This window comes from Pimephales promelas, chromosome 14 (genome assembly GCF_988280905.1).
Source record: "Pimephales promelas chromosome 14, fPimPro1.hap1.1, whole genome shotgun sequence".
NCBI lineage: Eukaryota > Metazoa > Chordata > Actinopteri > Cypriniformes > Leuciscidae > Pimephales > Pimephales promelas.
In genome coordinates, this window is record NC_142782.1 from 24,029,604 (window position 1) to 24,042,794 (window position 13,191).

Consider the following 13,191-nt stretch of genomic DNA (forward strand, 5'->3'; position numbering starts at 1 on the left):
TAATAACGTGTTGCGAGGGACTGAGGGACAGGCCAGCTTCCGGGCGATGTGGGGATTTGTTGTCGGTCCAACGCTATCTGTGACTCATGGATAATGGAGAATGAGCCAGGGACTGAGACTTACCCACTCCTTTCCCGCGGCCAGTAGATAATTTGTGTTACAGCAGCTTTTATGTGAAGACCCTGATGCTGGCGTAAAAAGGGGCTTCTCCTCTGAGGCCTGGAGGAAGGGTGAGCACAGCCGTTCGCATAATTGTGATTTGTAGTAGAGAATGCAATGGCAACAAGTCTTGCCACGCTCACGGACACAGTAATTGTTTCTGCTGCAGTCCTGAGTGAGTAATGATGCCACATCCTATCTCCTGATCTGTAGCAGATGGCAAGATTATTGGTGAATTATTATTTAAAGAGGATCTGTTATGCTTTTTTACAACTTTCTTTAGTGTGTAATGTTGCTGCTTGAGCTTGAAAATGGTCTGCAAAGTTACAAAGCACAAAGTCCACTCCAAAGGGAGTTATTCTCTATATCAGTAAGCACTGTTTCATCACACACGTGACCAGCGTTGGCCAATAATGAGCCTACATGTGATGTACAACACAGACGCTTTGCGCAGTTACACTACGTGAACTAACTCGAGGCCCACAGAGAAGGAAATGAATAGTTGAACAAAGCACAAAAAGTATTCTTGTTGCTTGATAAACCTAAAATTGAGCAACTTTAGTCACTTGGACTATTTTAACAATGTTTTTAACTTTTTTGGGCCATCAAGTTTCATTCCCTTAGAAACCTATGGAGGAGTGAGCCAGCTCTCAGATTTTATCTAAAATAACTTATTTTGTGTTCTGAAGATGAACCAAAGTCTTACGGGGTTGGAACAACATGAGGGTGAGTAATGGGCTCTCTATGTACGGCGGTATTTCCGGTGAAGGTCTAAGGATGCTTGATTACTTCCGCCGATCGTAGAGTCCAATGCTATCCCGAGAATTTACATTGGCTTTTATAGACCATTTCGCAAGATGTAAACAACACTGGTCCAGAAACACTTCCTGTTTCAGTTTGTAACTGTTTTCTTTATTTCACATGTAAAGAAAACCTCTTAAAGATGTTTGTTTAACTTTTTGATTCAGTTTTAAATGTTCTGTTGGTTGTATTTTATCCCAGCTTTTATGTAGTGTTAAACTGAAACAGGAAGTGCTTCTGGACCAGTGTTGTTTACATCTTGTGAAATGGTCTATACTCTAGTCTATGGCTATACTAAAGAAACGTTAGTCACTAAACAGACCCCTCATTTTGTTTATGCTTCTTTGTTTATTATATTAAATAAACATAATTATATATAAAATTACAGTTAAATTACAATTAAAGTTTCGTTTCAAAGATGGGAGGACAGTAAATTTTGAAGACATAATCCCGTTTTCCTCCGCTTTCATTCTCCCCAACCGGAAACTGAAGAACAGCATATTGCCTATTACTGACAGATTTTAACTATCCCTTTAAGGAATGTACACATCACAATATTCGTCATTTAAATAATTCCTACCTAAGGCATATGCAAAATAAAGATACCTGGTTGAGTTGCGTTAGTTGTGTGTTGAAACTTGCTGATGACGCACTTTTTACATCTGACCAATCAGAGCACATTGCGCTTTTCGGAAGGAGGGGCTTCATCAAGACAGGAACTAAACAGAGTGTTACTGACAGATTGAAAATAGAGGTGCTGCAATTATGTAAAATATTTGAATAATTATTTTGTTATTCATATTCAAGCATAAAAATTCAGGGTATAATAGGTCCTCTTTTAAACATCGACCAGGTCCTCACAGAAAGCTACTGTATGGCTTCAGAAATGAAAATAGGTTACCACTCATTCATTTGAACTAATTTTGTGGAGTTTTTTTTTTTTTTTTTTTTGACTTTTTTGTTGTTAGGTTAATAGCTGACAGATGTGGTTATTACATGAACAAGAGCTTGTGAAAAATCTCTTTTTGTGTTCCTTGGAAAACAGCTTGCAGTTTTGGAACAACATAAGGCCGAGTAAATGGCTGAACTATCCTTTTAACCTCACTGGCATTTGCAAAAGACTCCCCAAAAGAACAATGGAGGAAGTGTGAAGTGCTTAGTCAGATTAGATTCACTGGTATTCTCACTATACAGCATGAAAACCAACTGGAATTGGGCTGTGAGCACACCTGGAGAGTTTTGCAGGGATAATGACCCATTTCAGATTTGACAGCCATTTCACACCATTTTATTAGCAGAGGAGCACTGTGGAAGAGGACGTTCAGACTGAGCAACATTTTTTTTTTTTTAATTAGCTCTGAAAAAGAGCACATAACTGAACAAAGCACTTCAAAATCAAATAGACCACAACATCCATGTGGGTGCAACATGCAAAAAAATTTTCAAAAGAACAGCTCATATCGATTTATCGATATAATTGAACATATTTTCAAACAAGGATTTCTATGACACCTGGAAAAAGCTATTCACTAGCCTTTCTATTCATTTCAGTGGAAGTTACTTGGCACAGGATAGTATGCAGTTTGGAATGTGACATTTGTTTATGAACACAATTGTTTTTGAGCCAAGTACATTTTCTTCTCTGTGCGAATTATTCAGTCACATAACTTTAGGCGATGCCAGGTGATGTTTTTTTAAAAAAAAATATATTTTTTTGCATCACATAATGCTGTTGCTCTTCAGGCGACCCATGGTTAACCCCCATCTTGTGGCCCTTTCCTGTACTGTTGTGTAACTATAAATGGAAGCAAAAATGAAAATCTTTTTTGTAAAATTGTAAATAATTGTTTTTATTGTAAATCTTAATTTTGTTTACATTATAAATTAAAACAATACCAGACAGCTACTTTTGAATGGCCTTAAATGTAGAAATAGGTGCCCAGCAAGGGGCTATCAGGAGCATTCAAACCTTGAACCCTTGCTGTGGGTAAGTTAATGTTCCATATCACACATTTTTAGAGTAAGAGCTTAACCTACACTCTGAGAGCATTGCAACTACTGGAGCAGAAATCGATGGAGCCTCTACGATTGATTTACCACTAACATTCAGCTCTTTTACAACAGCACTGCTACATGCTTTGGTAAGTAGCATGATTTATTTTTGCAGCTGAACCTTGCTGATTAAATTTCAGCCTCCATGTTTCACCTAAGAAGATACTTTTCCTGTTAGTGAGTGTCCTACAACTCTGAGTTAAAGAGCTTGGTGAAGCTCCATTAACCCTAAATTTTGTGTCGATAAAAAGTTTAGCTAACTTGCTGCTCACATGCCGTATAAAGTATGTAATAGTGTTGAGTAGTTGCATAACCATAATTGCTTAGATTTAAGTATGCTGCTTCACATCTGTGGCAAAACATAAACAAACAGCATTTCTGCTTTTTTAAAGGGTTGCCGATGTTGTTTTAATTGGGATCAACTCATGCACTTTTTTTTGTTTATGAGATTTTTTTCAAACTCTCTGTCTCCCTCACTTTTTTTCTGTCAGTTCCTCATTAAGGCCTGATTTCCTACAAGCTGTCTGGCTGCACTCCCTCAGTCGTGCGATAAAAAGACAGAGCAATAATTCTGAGCAATAATTCATATTTCTAAATTTTTCCTTTATTTGTATTTGTCCCATTCTGTCGGAAATGTCACACAAATGTTAATTAAATGTTAATCAAACATCACACAGCAAGAGAGCCCGTGCTTCCGCCATTGTACATCTATATTTAGCAGTACAGAGAGGTCAGTCTATGCTGGGGTCTGATGCCTTCGCTCCAGGGGTTTGCATGGGAGAGCGGGAACAAGAGAAACAATGGTCGACTAATTAGTATGAATGTCAATTTTTCCCACTGAGAAGTTCATAAATCTCCTGGCCAGCCTACTGGGAGTTCACCCTGTCACACTGAGCCTCACTTTCCAGACCTCTCCTGTGCATCTGCCTGCATTGATCCCATCATAGACTTCTAAGTGTGTGGGAGAATGAACAAGGTTCTCTTGGGAAGTGCTCTAAGGCAAAAGGTAAATTGAGGTAAGCTGAAGCAGTGATTCTCAAGTGGTTTTGCTTCAGGACTTTATCAATGGGATATAAACTGGCAACCCAACATGGTATCCATGAAAAAAAAATATTGAAATTGTAATATTTATAACATTATTAATAATAATCTATTAAAATATGAATGTCATCCTGTATATGCTCAGTACACTGCTGTTTGGAGTCAGTAAGATTTTAAGTTTCTTAAAAATGCTGTGAAAAAAATGTATGTTGTTTTAATTTAAAATAATTGTCTTGAATATTAATGTTTTAAAATGTAGTTTATTTCTGTGATTGCAAAGCTACATATTCAGTTTTGTATAGACAGTTTAAAAGAACAGCATTTATTTGAAATACAACTTTTGTGTCAATGTAAAAGTCACATATTTAGTGCGTCCTTGCTGAATAAAAATGTACATTTCTTTTAAAAAAAACATTTTTTTTAAAGAATTTTCCAAACTTTTAGAACATAGTGTTTTATTGTATATATGATTTGATGCTATAGGAATTGTTTTCTCCTCCCTTGTGAAATCTACATTATATACAATATATTTTGCTCCCCAAATTACTCATATTTACTTTCTAGCTGGATTTAGATTTAGCAGTTTTTCAGAACTGAATATTTCAAGATCGTAACTCACCTGTTGAGAACCACAGAGGTAAATACTATACTGCTACCTCTATCTTCCCTGGTGGTCTTCCTGCGAAGTATGTCCCACCAAGTTTTTCCATTTGAGTTTCTCTCAGTCAAATTGGTTGTCTTGATTACCTGCCTTCTCATTCTTTACCTCCCCTCCCTTCCTCTCATTTCTTTTACAACAGTACCTCTCTTGCTGCAGATTTTGATAATTCAGTCTTCATTTATTGGATGCAGAAAACAAGTACAAGTATTCCAAAACAAAAAGGATAGAGAGGGTCTGAATTCAGCTTTTCCCCCCGTAAATTTAGATCACTTATATAAATATTATATAAAATAATCCTTATTTATTGTTTAAACTTTAGGTGCGTGAAGGTATTTCTCAGAACTAATGCTCACTAAGGTTGTTCTATCATATTTGATCAATTTATTGCATCCTTGTTAAATAAAAGTATTAATTTGTCAAAATTTGTCAAATCAAACTTAGTCGGAAATCCACTTTAAAGTATGCCACATACACCTTGCAAAGTTTTGGAATGGACAACCGCATTGAAATTCTGGAGTGGCACCCATAAATTAACTTTCATGTGTAATGAATACAGGAGTCACACCTGAAATTGATGCTCATTTTGATTTCAGTAAACAGAGCATGAAGTGCAAAAACCTGTTTGATTTCAGCGATTTTTGATGAAGAAAATGTAAAGATAGACATATTTACCCCTGGAAATTGTTTCAAGTCAAGACATACTCTACAATATACGACTCTTCTGATGGACCACGAACAACAGGCTGTTCATTCCAATTCAGCACACACTATGCTGTTTTATGATTTAATTCTGTGTCACTACTTAAGAAGTGGATAGCGTTTAGCTGCGGTGCATAAATCAGAAATCAACTGATCAGCATTTATTAGGGTGTAACATTGGCTCATCAAATCTTGGTGTAACACAAGACGGTTCCTTTTCATTATTTAAAACTAAGATTATGACATGGCCCCCTGGTAAGAACATATGACACATTCATCTCTGTTCCTTCTGAGAGTTTTTAAACAAAGACACTAGACAGTTCTGCGTTAGTGATCCGAGAGTGTGCTGAGCTAAAGACTCGACACAGCATGTGCAGGGAAGGCCTGGCATCAGCTTCTCGCCATGACGGCGCTGTGAGCCAACAATGCATCGCCTTGTCCCTGCCGCCCGCCACATGGCTGAGCCGTCCCTCAGGAATACGCTAGCCAAATGTCTGAGCACAGCATTTCATTCATCAGTATGCTTCTGTCTCTGCCATCCAGTTTCCTGACTACAACCGTTAACACTGTATATTCATATTGACTTTGGTATTTAAGTGTTATTTCTGAGAGAGAAAGTAGATGAAAAAGTGAGGAGGACGGTCAGACCTAATTGTGTGTGTAGTTGTTTTGCTTTTTTGTAATTCAATCTGCCTTGACATAATCGTTCTGGTTTCTTCTCCGCACTCCGGGCTCTGTGCATCTCAATGGTATTATTAGTTTGGGATTTCTGTAGCCTTCCATTGCGTCTCTGATGTCCTGTTTTATGAATTATGGATATTCATCTGTCTGATGGCTGTGAAATCGCCAGTAGCCATCTGTAAAAGACGTTTGATCTTTCACCTTTGAAAGATTGGTTTATGCATTTATACAGTTGTGAGTGTTTCTAATGATGAATTAATTCACTCTGTGTACAGTTTCTGTCTACTTTCTAATTCTTCAGTATGCTTATAAACATGAGCCGCGTAATTTCTGCCTCTGGCAATTTCTTATAATTGTATTCTTGTGTGGCAAGGTTTTGCTTGTGTGCTCTTAAATTCACTTTAACAGAAGAACTGTTAGACAGACAGAGCTGCAATGTCATGACTTTGATGTGGAATTCCTGTTAGTTATGTGCAACAGTTAATCTCATCTGCGGTTGCTTTGATTCGATTTCGCTTTGAGGCTTTGCTCTGTCTTTTAGAGGCTCACTGTCACTGCTACATTGTTCAAAATGCAAAAATGTTCTTCTATGGCTCCATTGGGTCTTTCATTCAACTGATTTTGTTTATTAGGACAAATTAAATGTCATGACATGCTTGTCTGAGACTATCAGGTATTCGGTTGAATCTGTGGTGTCTATTTCTTGGTGAATCAATGACAGTTGCTCAGTTGCAGCAGGACGTTTTTTAAAGGGATACTCCGCTTTTTTTTTTGGAAATACGCTAATTTTACAACTCCCCCAGAGTTAAACTGTTGAGTTTTACCTTTTTTGAATCCATTCAGCCGATCTCCGGTTCTGGCGGTACCACTTTTAGCATAGCTTGAAGTGCACAAGACCATTAGCATTTCTCCCAAAATAATTACCAAAGTGTTTCGATATTTTTCCTATTTAAAACTTGACTCTTCTATAGTTACATCGTGCACTAAGACAGACGGAAAATGTAAAGTTGCGATTTTCTAGGCCACTTTTTTGGTCATTTTTTTGGGAGAAATGCTAATGGTCTTGTGCACTTCAATGATGTATGCTAAGCTATACTAAAAGTGGTACCGCCAGAACCGGAGATCGGCTGAAAGGATTCAAAAAATGTAAAACTCAACAGTTTAACTCTGGGGGAGTTGTAAAATGAGCGTATTTCCAAAAAAAAAAAAGTGGAGTATCCCTTTAAGTCTATCACACAAGCTGTAAATGTCATGTGACTAATCACACTTGAGCTGCTGGAAAATGACTTCCTGACGATGCTGATTAGCCAACTTTATGTATGCATGTTAGATTTTTCCTCATCAATTTGTTTTATTTGCCAAATTAGGACTCCCATAGTGCTACTCTAACTTGCACCAGAAAGTTTTTTGGATATCATTGATAAGGTTTGAATTTCAGAACAATTCTACTGTAGATTCAGCTTGGATGTTTTATTCAGCTGCTTTAAAGCAGGGTTTTGTGTGTTTGCAGCACAGTTCTGACTGAAGTTTTGCTACACGACTGGACTTAAGGAAGGATACTTCATTACTATTCCGCCTTTTCACCCCCTTCCCATCAGTCCTGCTGGCAGGCCCAATGTAGCATAGCACACACCCGCTGACAGTTCTTCACGCTGGGCTGCAACTCACGGCAAGCCTTGCACCCCTGTCCAGAGCCTCGCTCCAACCTCACCACCACCAGGCACTTTAATAGCTCAGCTTGTTATCATAACCACCAGTTATCAATGTGTTTTCAGAGCTGGCTGTGACTCTGCCCTGCTTTGATTTATTGTGTGGAAGCTGAGGGTAAATGACATAATTCTGTTTTATGATCATTGCTGACTTGGGTGCCGTGTCATTCCTTTGTTACTGTCTGGGCACATTTGAGGTTTCTGCCATTGTAAATGGTTACTTATGACGGCTTGTGTTCATAGGGTTTGTTCTGAGCAGTGTTGAAATCATGTGCAATACCCTTTTTGTTTTAGTACTAGAGTTGTGAGAGTTTCATCACTGTGCTTTTTTTTAAAGTCCACAGCTTCAGCTCTATTATGTTAATTGTTTGATTGATTGTAATTTATTCTTGATTTTTCATCTCACGGGTCTCTCAAGTTCTAACTTAAGTTACATGCGAATTAGTTTGAAAACCTCCTGAATCTTATGAAGATTGAGGCCATTCATATTGCTACCACACTCTGAATCTTATTTGAACAATTTACATTTTTTGTTTTGACGTAATGTTTAATCAAAAAACGACTTCTCGTTGGTGAAGTATGCAGGACCAAGTCCCCACCCTACATTTTTTTTTCCCTTTTTCGATAATCATCCGGATGTACGTATTGTGACTTAAAAATAGAATATGTATTGTAATGTGTATATACATTATGTATTTAATCCAGACTTCCCTGAGCCTTGATGTTGCGGCTGTATATCCATGCCATTCTTGTTTTTCAATCAATGGCCAGGAATGATAGAAATGAATGTGTTATATAAAAGACATAATTCTAATCAGAGTCATCTCCAGAGATAGATTCAGCATCAATCTCTTCAAAAGCGCTCTCAGAGCGGGAATCGCTCCAGAATGAAATTGTGTTGACTCCAGCGAGAGGGGAGCTTGAGAGCCGACAATAAGGATTCTGGGTAAATTATGTAGCAGCGATTATTTCCATCTTCAGACCATGTTAGTTCGAACAAAAGCTGGTGAACTTCAGTTTAAATATCTGAACTGTTCTAAGGATTATGTTAGGATTTGAAAGAATCGTCTCCTTAGTGGAAAATTAGCTTTGTGAACAGAATGCTATTAGAGAGAGAGAGAGTTTCCTTGAGTTGGTGCTTTATTTAGAAATATAGTTACCAGTTGATATCCCAGCATATGCTATGTACCACCACACCAGGTGTCAGTAATGTAAGAGTTCATATCAGTTATTTTGCTTTAATGAAAGCAGCACTCAAGCTACGTGGAGTTCACATGAATATAAATATCACAAATCTGTTTGAAAAATTGTGCAGAATCTTAAATATTTCTTATTCTTTTTACATCATAAAGCAAAATTAGATTTTTAAATCTCGAATTTATTTTACTAAAATACTCTTGCTGCTACTAATACTAATAATAGAAATATTATTGTTGTATTGTATAATTTATATATAAATTATATTTTATATACATCTATATACACTGTATGTATATATATATATATATATATATATATATACAGTATATATATATATATATATATATATATGTGTGTGTGTGTGTGTGTAGATGTGGATATATATATATATATATATATGTATGTATATGTGTGTTTGTGTGTGTGTGTGTATATATATATATATATATATATATATATGAATTTATTATTAATATTATTTTTTAATGATACCTATACATATTTTAATGAATTAAATTATTATATTATGTATTATACAACCGTATTATATTACAGTCATAGTACAGCATTTGACAACATTTACATTTAAATATTACAATTTTTATTTTAAAATGTAATAAAATAGATTAATTCTAATACAGTATAATTTTATATTTTAATATTAAAATTACATATATCAGTCTATTCTATATTCAATTTTATTTAGTATTTTGCCTGCAGGAAATGACAGTGCTTTGTCTGAGAACAAGGTTTCTTCTGAATGATCATAATTGAGTTTGTGAATTTGTGACATTTGTGCGCAAGGCCAATTGTGCCATAGTGGGTCTGAGACTGAAGGACTACTTGTCCCTATCGCTAAAGCTGATGGTAAATCTCTCTTTCTTTCTCTCTCTCTCTCTCTCTCTCTCTCTCTCTCTCTCTCTCTCTCTCTCTCTCTCTCTCTCTCTCTCTCTCTCTCTCTCTCTCTCTCTCTCATGAAGTGAAGTGTGAAATACATCTCTGTGAGAGAGATAAAGCTCCTGTATTAAGGCTCTTTGCTGAACTGGAGAGTATTTACCATACAGCCTATATATCATTGGCCAGATACATCAAACCTCAGAGGGAGGTGGGAGGGAGAGAAAGGGGGGGCTGAATAATTCCTTCTCTCCCTCGCTCTTTTTCTATCATGATTAATTATGGTGAGCTGAGCCTGACCAGCTCATTTATTGATTGACTTTAATGCCTGATCCCAAGGGATCGTAGCTAAGCCGAGAGGAGGCTCAGTTCTCCCTTTTTTCTCTCTCTTTATCATCTTTATTTTAGCTTATTTGATTATTTCACTCTATCTGCTTAGTTTGTGTACTTGTCAGATGTGTATATGTTATGAGATAAAAGGATGCCATGTTCTCGTGTGTGATTATGGCTGCTAATGTTTCATTCTGGAAATTGTTTCAGGCAGCACAGTTTCCAAATAAGAAATCACTGTCAAATTGCTTGTCTGTTTCTGTGGTAAAAATAATACCAGTGATAATTGAATTAAGTATTACATAAGACTATATTTAAATATAATAATAATAATGTTTGTTATTTATTTGTTGTTAATATTGTTATTATCATTATGAATAAATTAAATGTGTTTATTTGTATTATTATTAGTGTATAAAATATAGTAATGATAATAAAATATACAAATATAAAATCTGATACTAATATATAAAATAATGTTTTATATTTAAGTGGTTTAATTGACTTTTTTTTTCTACTTTACCTAATAATAGTGGTAAAATGCGCCCCAAAAAAGAATGCTTGAATCTTGGTCAAGCAATCATGACTATAACATATCTCTCTAACCAAGTAAGTCATGTTTAAAGAGTGACACCCTGTTCTGATTATTTGAAAAATCAGATGGTGCTATTCGAGTCTGTTTCTTTCTCTCTTTTTCCCCCGCTAGATGACATCCACAGCTGTGCACAGAGCAGCGTTTATGCAGTGTGTGCGTTGGTGTGCTTGGAGTCTGTTTTCGGATCCGGAGGGTCCCGGAGAGAACATGTGCCTCAACTTGCAGGGCGGTGCTCTCCCCAACCCTTGGGGTGTCATGGTCTACTCTGCAAGCACACAGCAGGTAATGATTGAACGCCTACAAACACACACTGGAATAATAGTAATATCATACAATGTGCCACTCCCATGCAGGCTGTTTTAGAGTCCTTATGCAATGCCTCTAATCAGAAGGCTGCAATTAAATTAACGGTGGCAGACTAATTATGTAATTATACATTAAGACTATAGTGCTTAAAGAAATAAGACTCCTATTGTGGCATTAATGGTACTGATTATTAAGAAGGAAGACAAAACAAGAGTAGATGGCTTTTATCGCTCATCATGAGGACAACATTTGTGGAAACCCATGCAAGTCATAGTTCTAAGATCAGAGGTCAGTAATAATTGACATGTGAGTAATAAGAGAGGGGCTTTGTGAGTTATTTAAACACACACACACACACACACACACATACACGTCTATATTACTAACAGGGGACTATCGCTCTATACTGGCCAAGAGGGGACTAGTGTTTCTGGTCATTTTGAAGAAAAAAAAATGACATACAAAATTCTCTTTTGAGGTCTTTTTTCATAATATAACTTTAAATATGCATTTTTTTATTTTTTAAAAAACATGCCAAGTGGGGACCTGAAACTCTGGCCGATTTTTACCTTACCAACAGGGGACTCATATAGCCTACACTGGATCTATGTGTGTGTGTGAACACTGAAGTGAACTGGCAGTGAAATCTGTCTTCATTTTGTAACTTATACATATATACACTTATACACGTACATATATATATATATATATATATATATATATGTGTGTGTGTGTGTGGGGGGGTCATTATAATGCTCAAACAAGCATCAGAGATCACAATATCAATGTGTATAGATACATATACAATGTAAATTTAAAAAAAAAAAGAATGACCAAAAAAAAAAAAAATTGCTTGAGGAAAAATCATTTAAATCTACAACGGGTAAAAATACAGACGGTCACATAATATTATGAGAAGATGACTCTTATCATTCATAATATTATTTTCATAATATTGTTTTTCTTATTTAACTCTCTCTAACTCTTGTATTTAACAATTTACTTGCCATTGTTATACGTGCCACGTCTATATTACTAACCTATACATTTCTATATTACTAACACAGCAGTATCGGTCCACACTGGCCAAGAGGGAACTTTGTGAACGATATCTATCCAACCAAGTGGGGACTTTGTGTGTGTGTGTGAACAATGAAGTGAACTGACAGTGACATGGATAAATATATACAATATAATATTAAAAAGAGAATGACCAAACCATCAGTTATCAACAATATATATATATATATATATATATATATATATTGAAAGACCATTGAATCTGTTTTTACATTTAACAGGTAAAAAATACAGACGGAATGGCGGTAACTGTTCAAAAGCAAACAAATAATACTGAATATCATAACAGTTTCGATGAAAGCACTATAATACATATGAAGCTTTATGTTGTGGACATTACAGGAAAGTTATTGCTTTAAGAAATTAATTCTCTGTTGTGGCTTTATACTTACACTATAACCGTTCCACATATCCCATTTAAGCTTATTGTCAAGAACACCAAGATATTAATAATGCGACTGATAGTATTGGCTCCCTATTAACTATAATTTCTACTCTAAAAAAAATCAATAGACATGTCCTTTTTGTTTTGTTTCCTTTGTTTCTAGGATTTTGATGTACAAAGTTAGTCAGTGCTCAATCTAAATGCAACCAAACATATGTCATTATTAACCAGCCATCAGGGGACCTTTCTTGGAGATCAAATTCAAAACTTTTAAGCTGACTTTCTGCATCTGGTCATTTTGAAGGAACAAAAATAACATAACACAATTTTCTTTTAAGGTCTTTTTTCATAATATAACTTCAAATATGCAACAACAACAAAAATGAAACATGCCAAGATGGGACATGCAACTCTGAACGATGTCTACCTATCTAACAGAGGACTTAAACGATGTCTACCTATCTAACAGAGGACCTGTGTGTGAACAGTGAAGTGAACTGGCAGTGCAAACTGGCATACAATAGAAAAACAATGACCAACCCCATCAGTTATCAAATAAATAAATAAATAAATAAATAAATAAATAAATAAATAAATA

The 13,191-nt window shown here is 35.8% G+C and overlaps 1 protein-coding gene across 2 annotated transcripts in view; it reads left to right on the forward strand.

Annotated features, from left to right (window-relative positions):
• Positions 1–13,191, forward strand: part of nphp4 (nephronophthisis 4) — a 226,587-nt gene that overhangs the window by 69,149 nt on the left and 144,247 nt on the right. For both annotated transcript variants that reach the window (XM_039658098.2, XM_039658100.2), the window contains one exon: positions 10,934–11,104. In XM_039658098.2, coding sequence (XP_039514032.2) covers positions 10,934–11,104 — 171 coding nt within the window. The remainder of the gene's footprint in view (positions 1–10,933; positions 11,105–13,191) is intronic.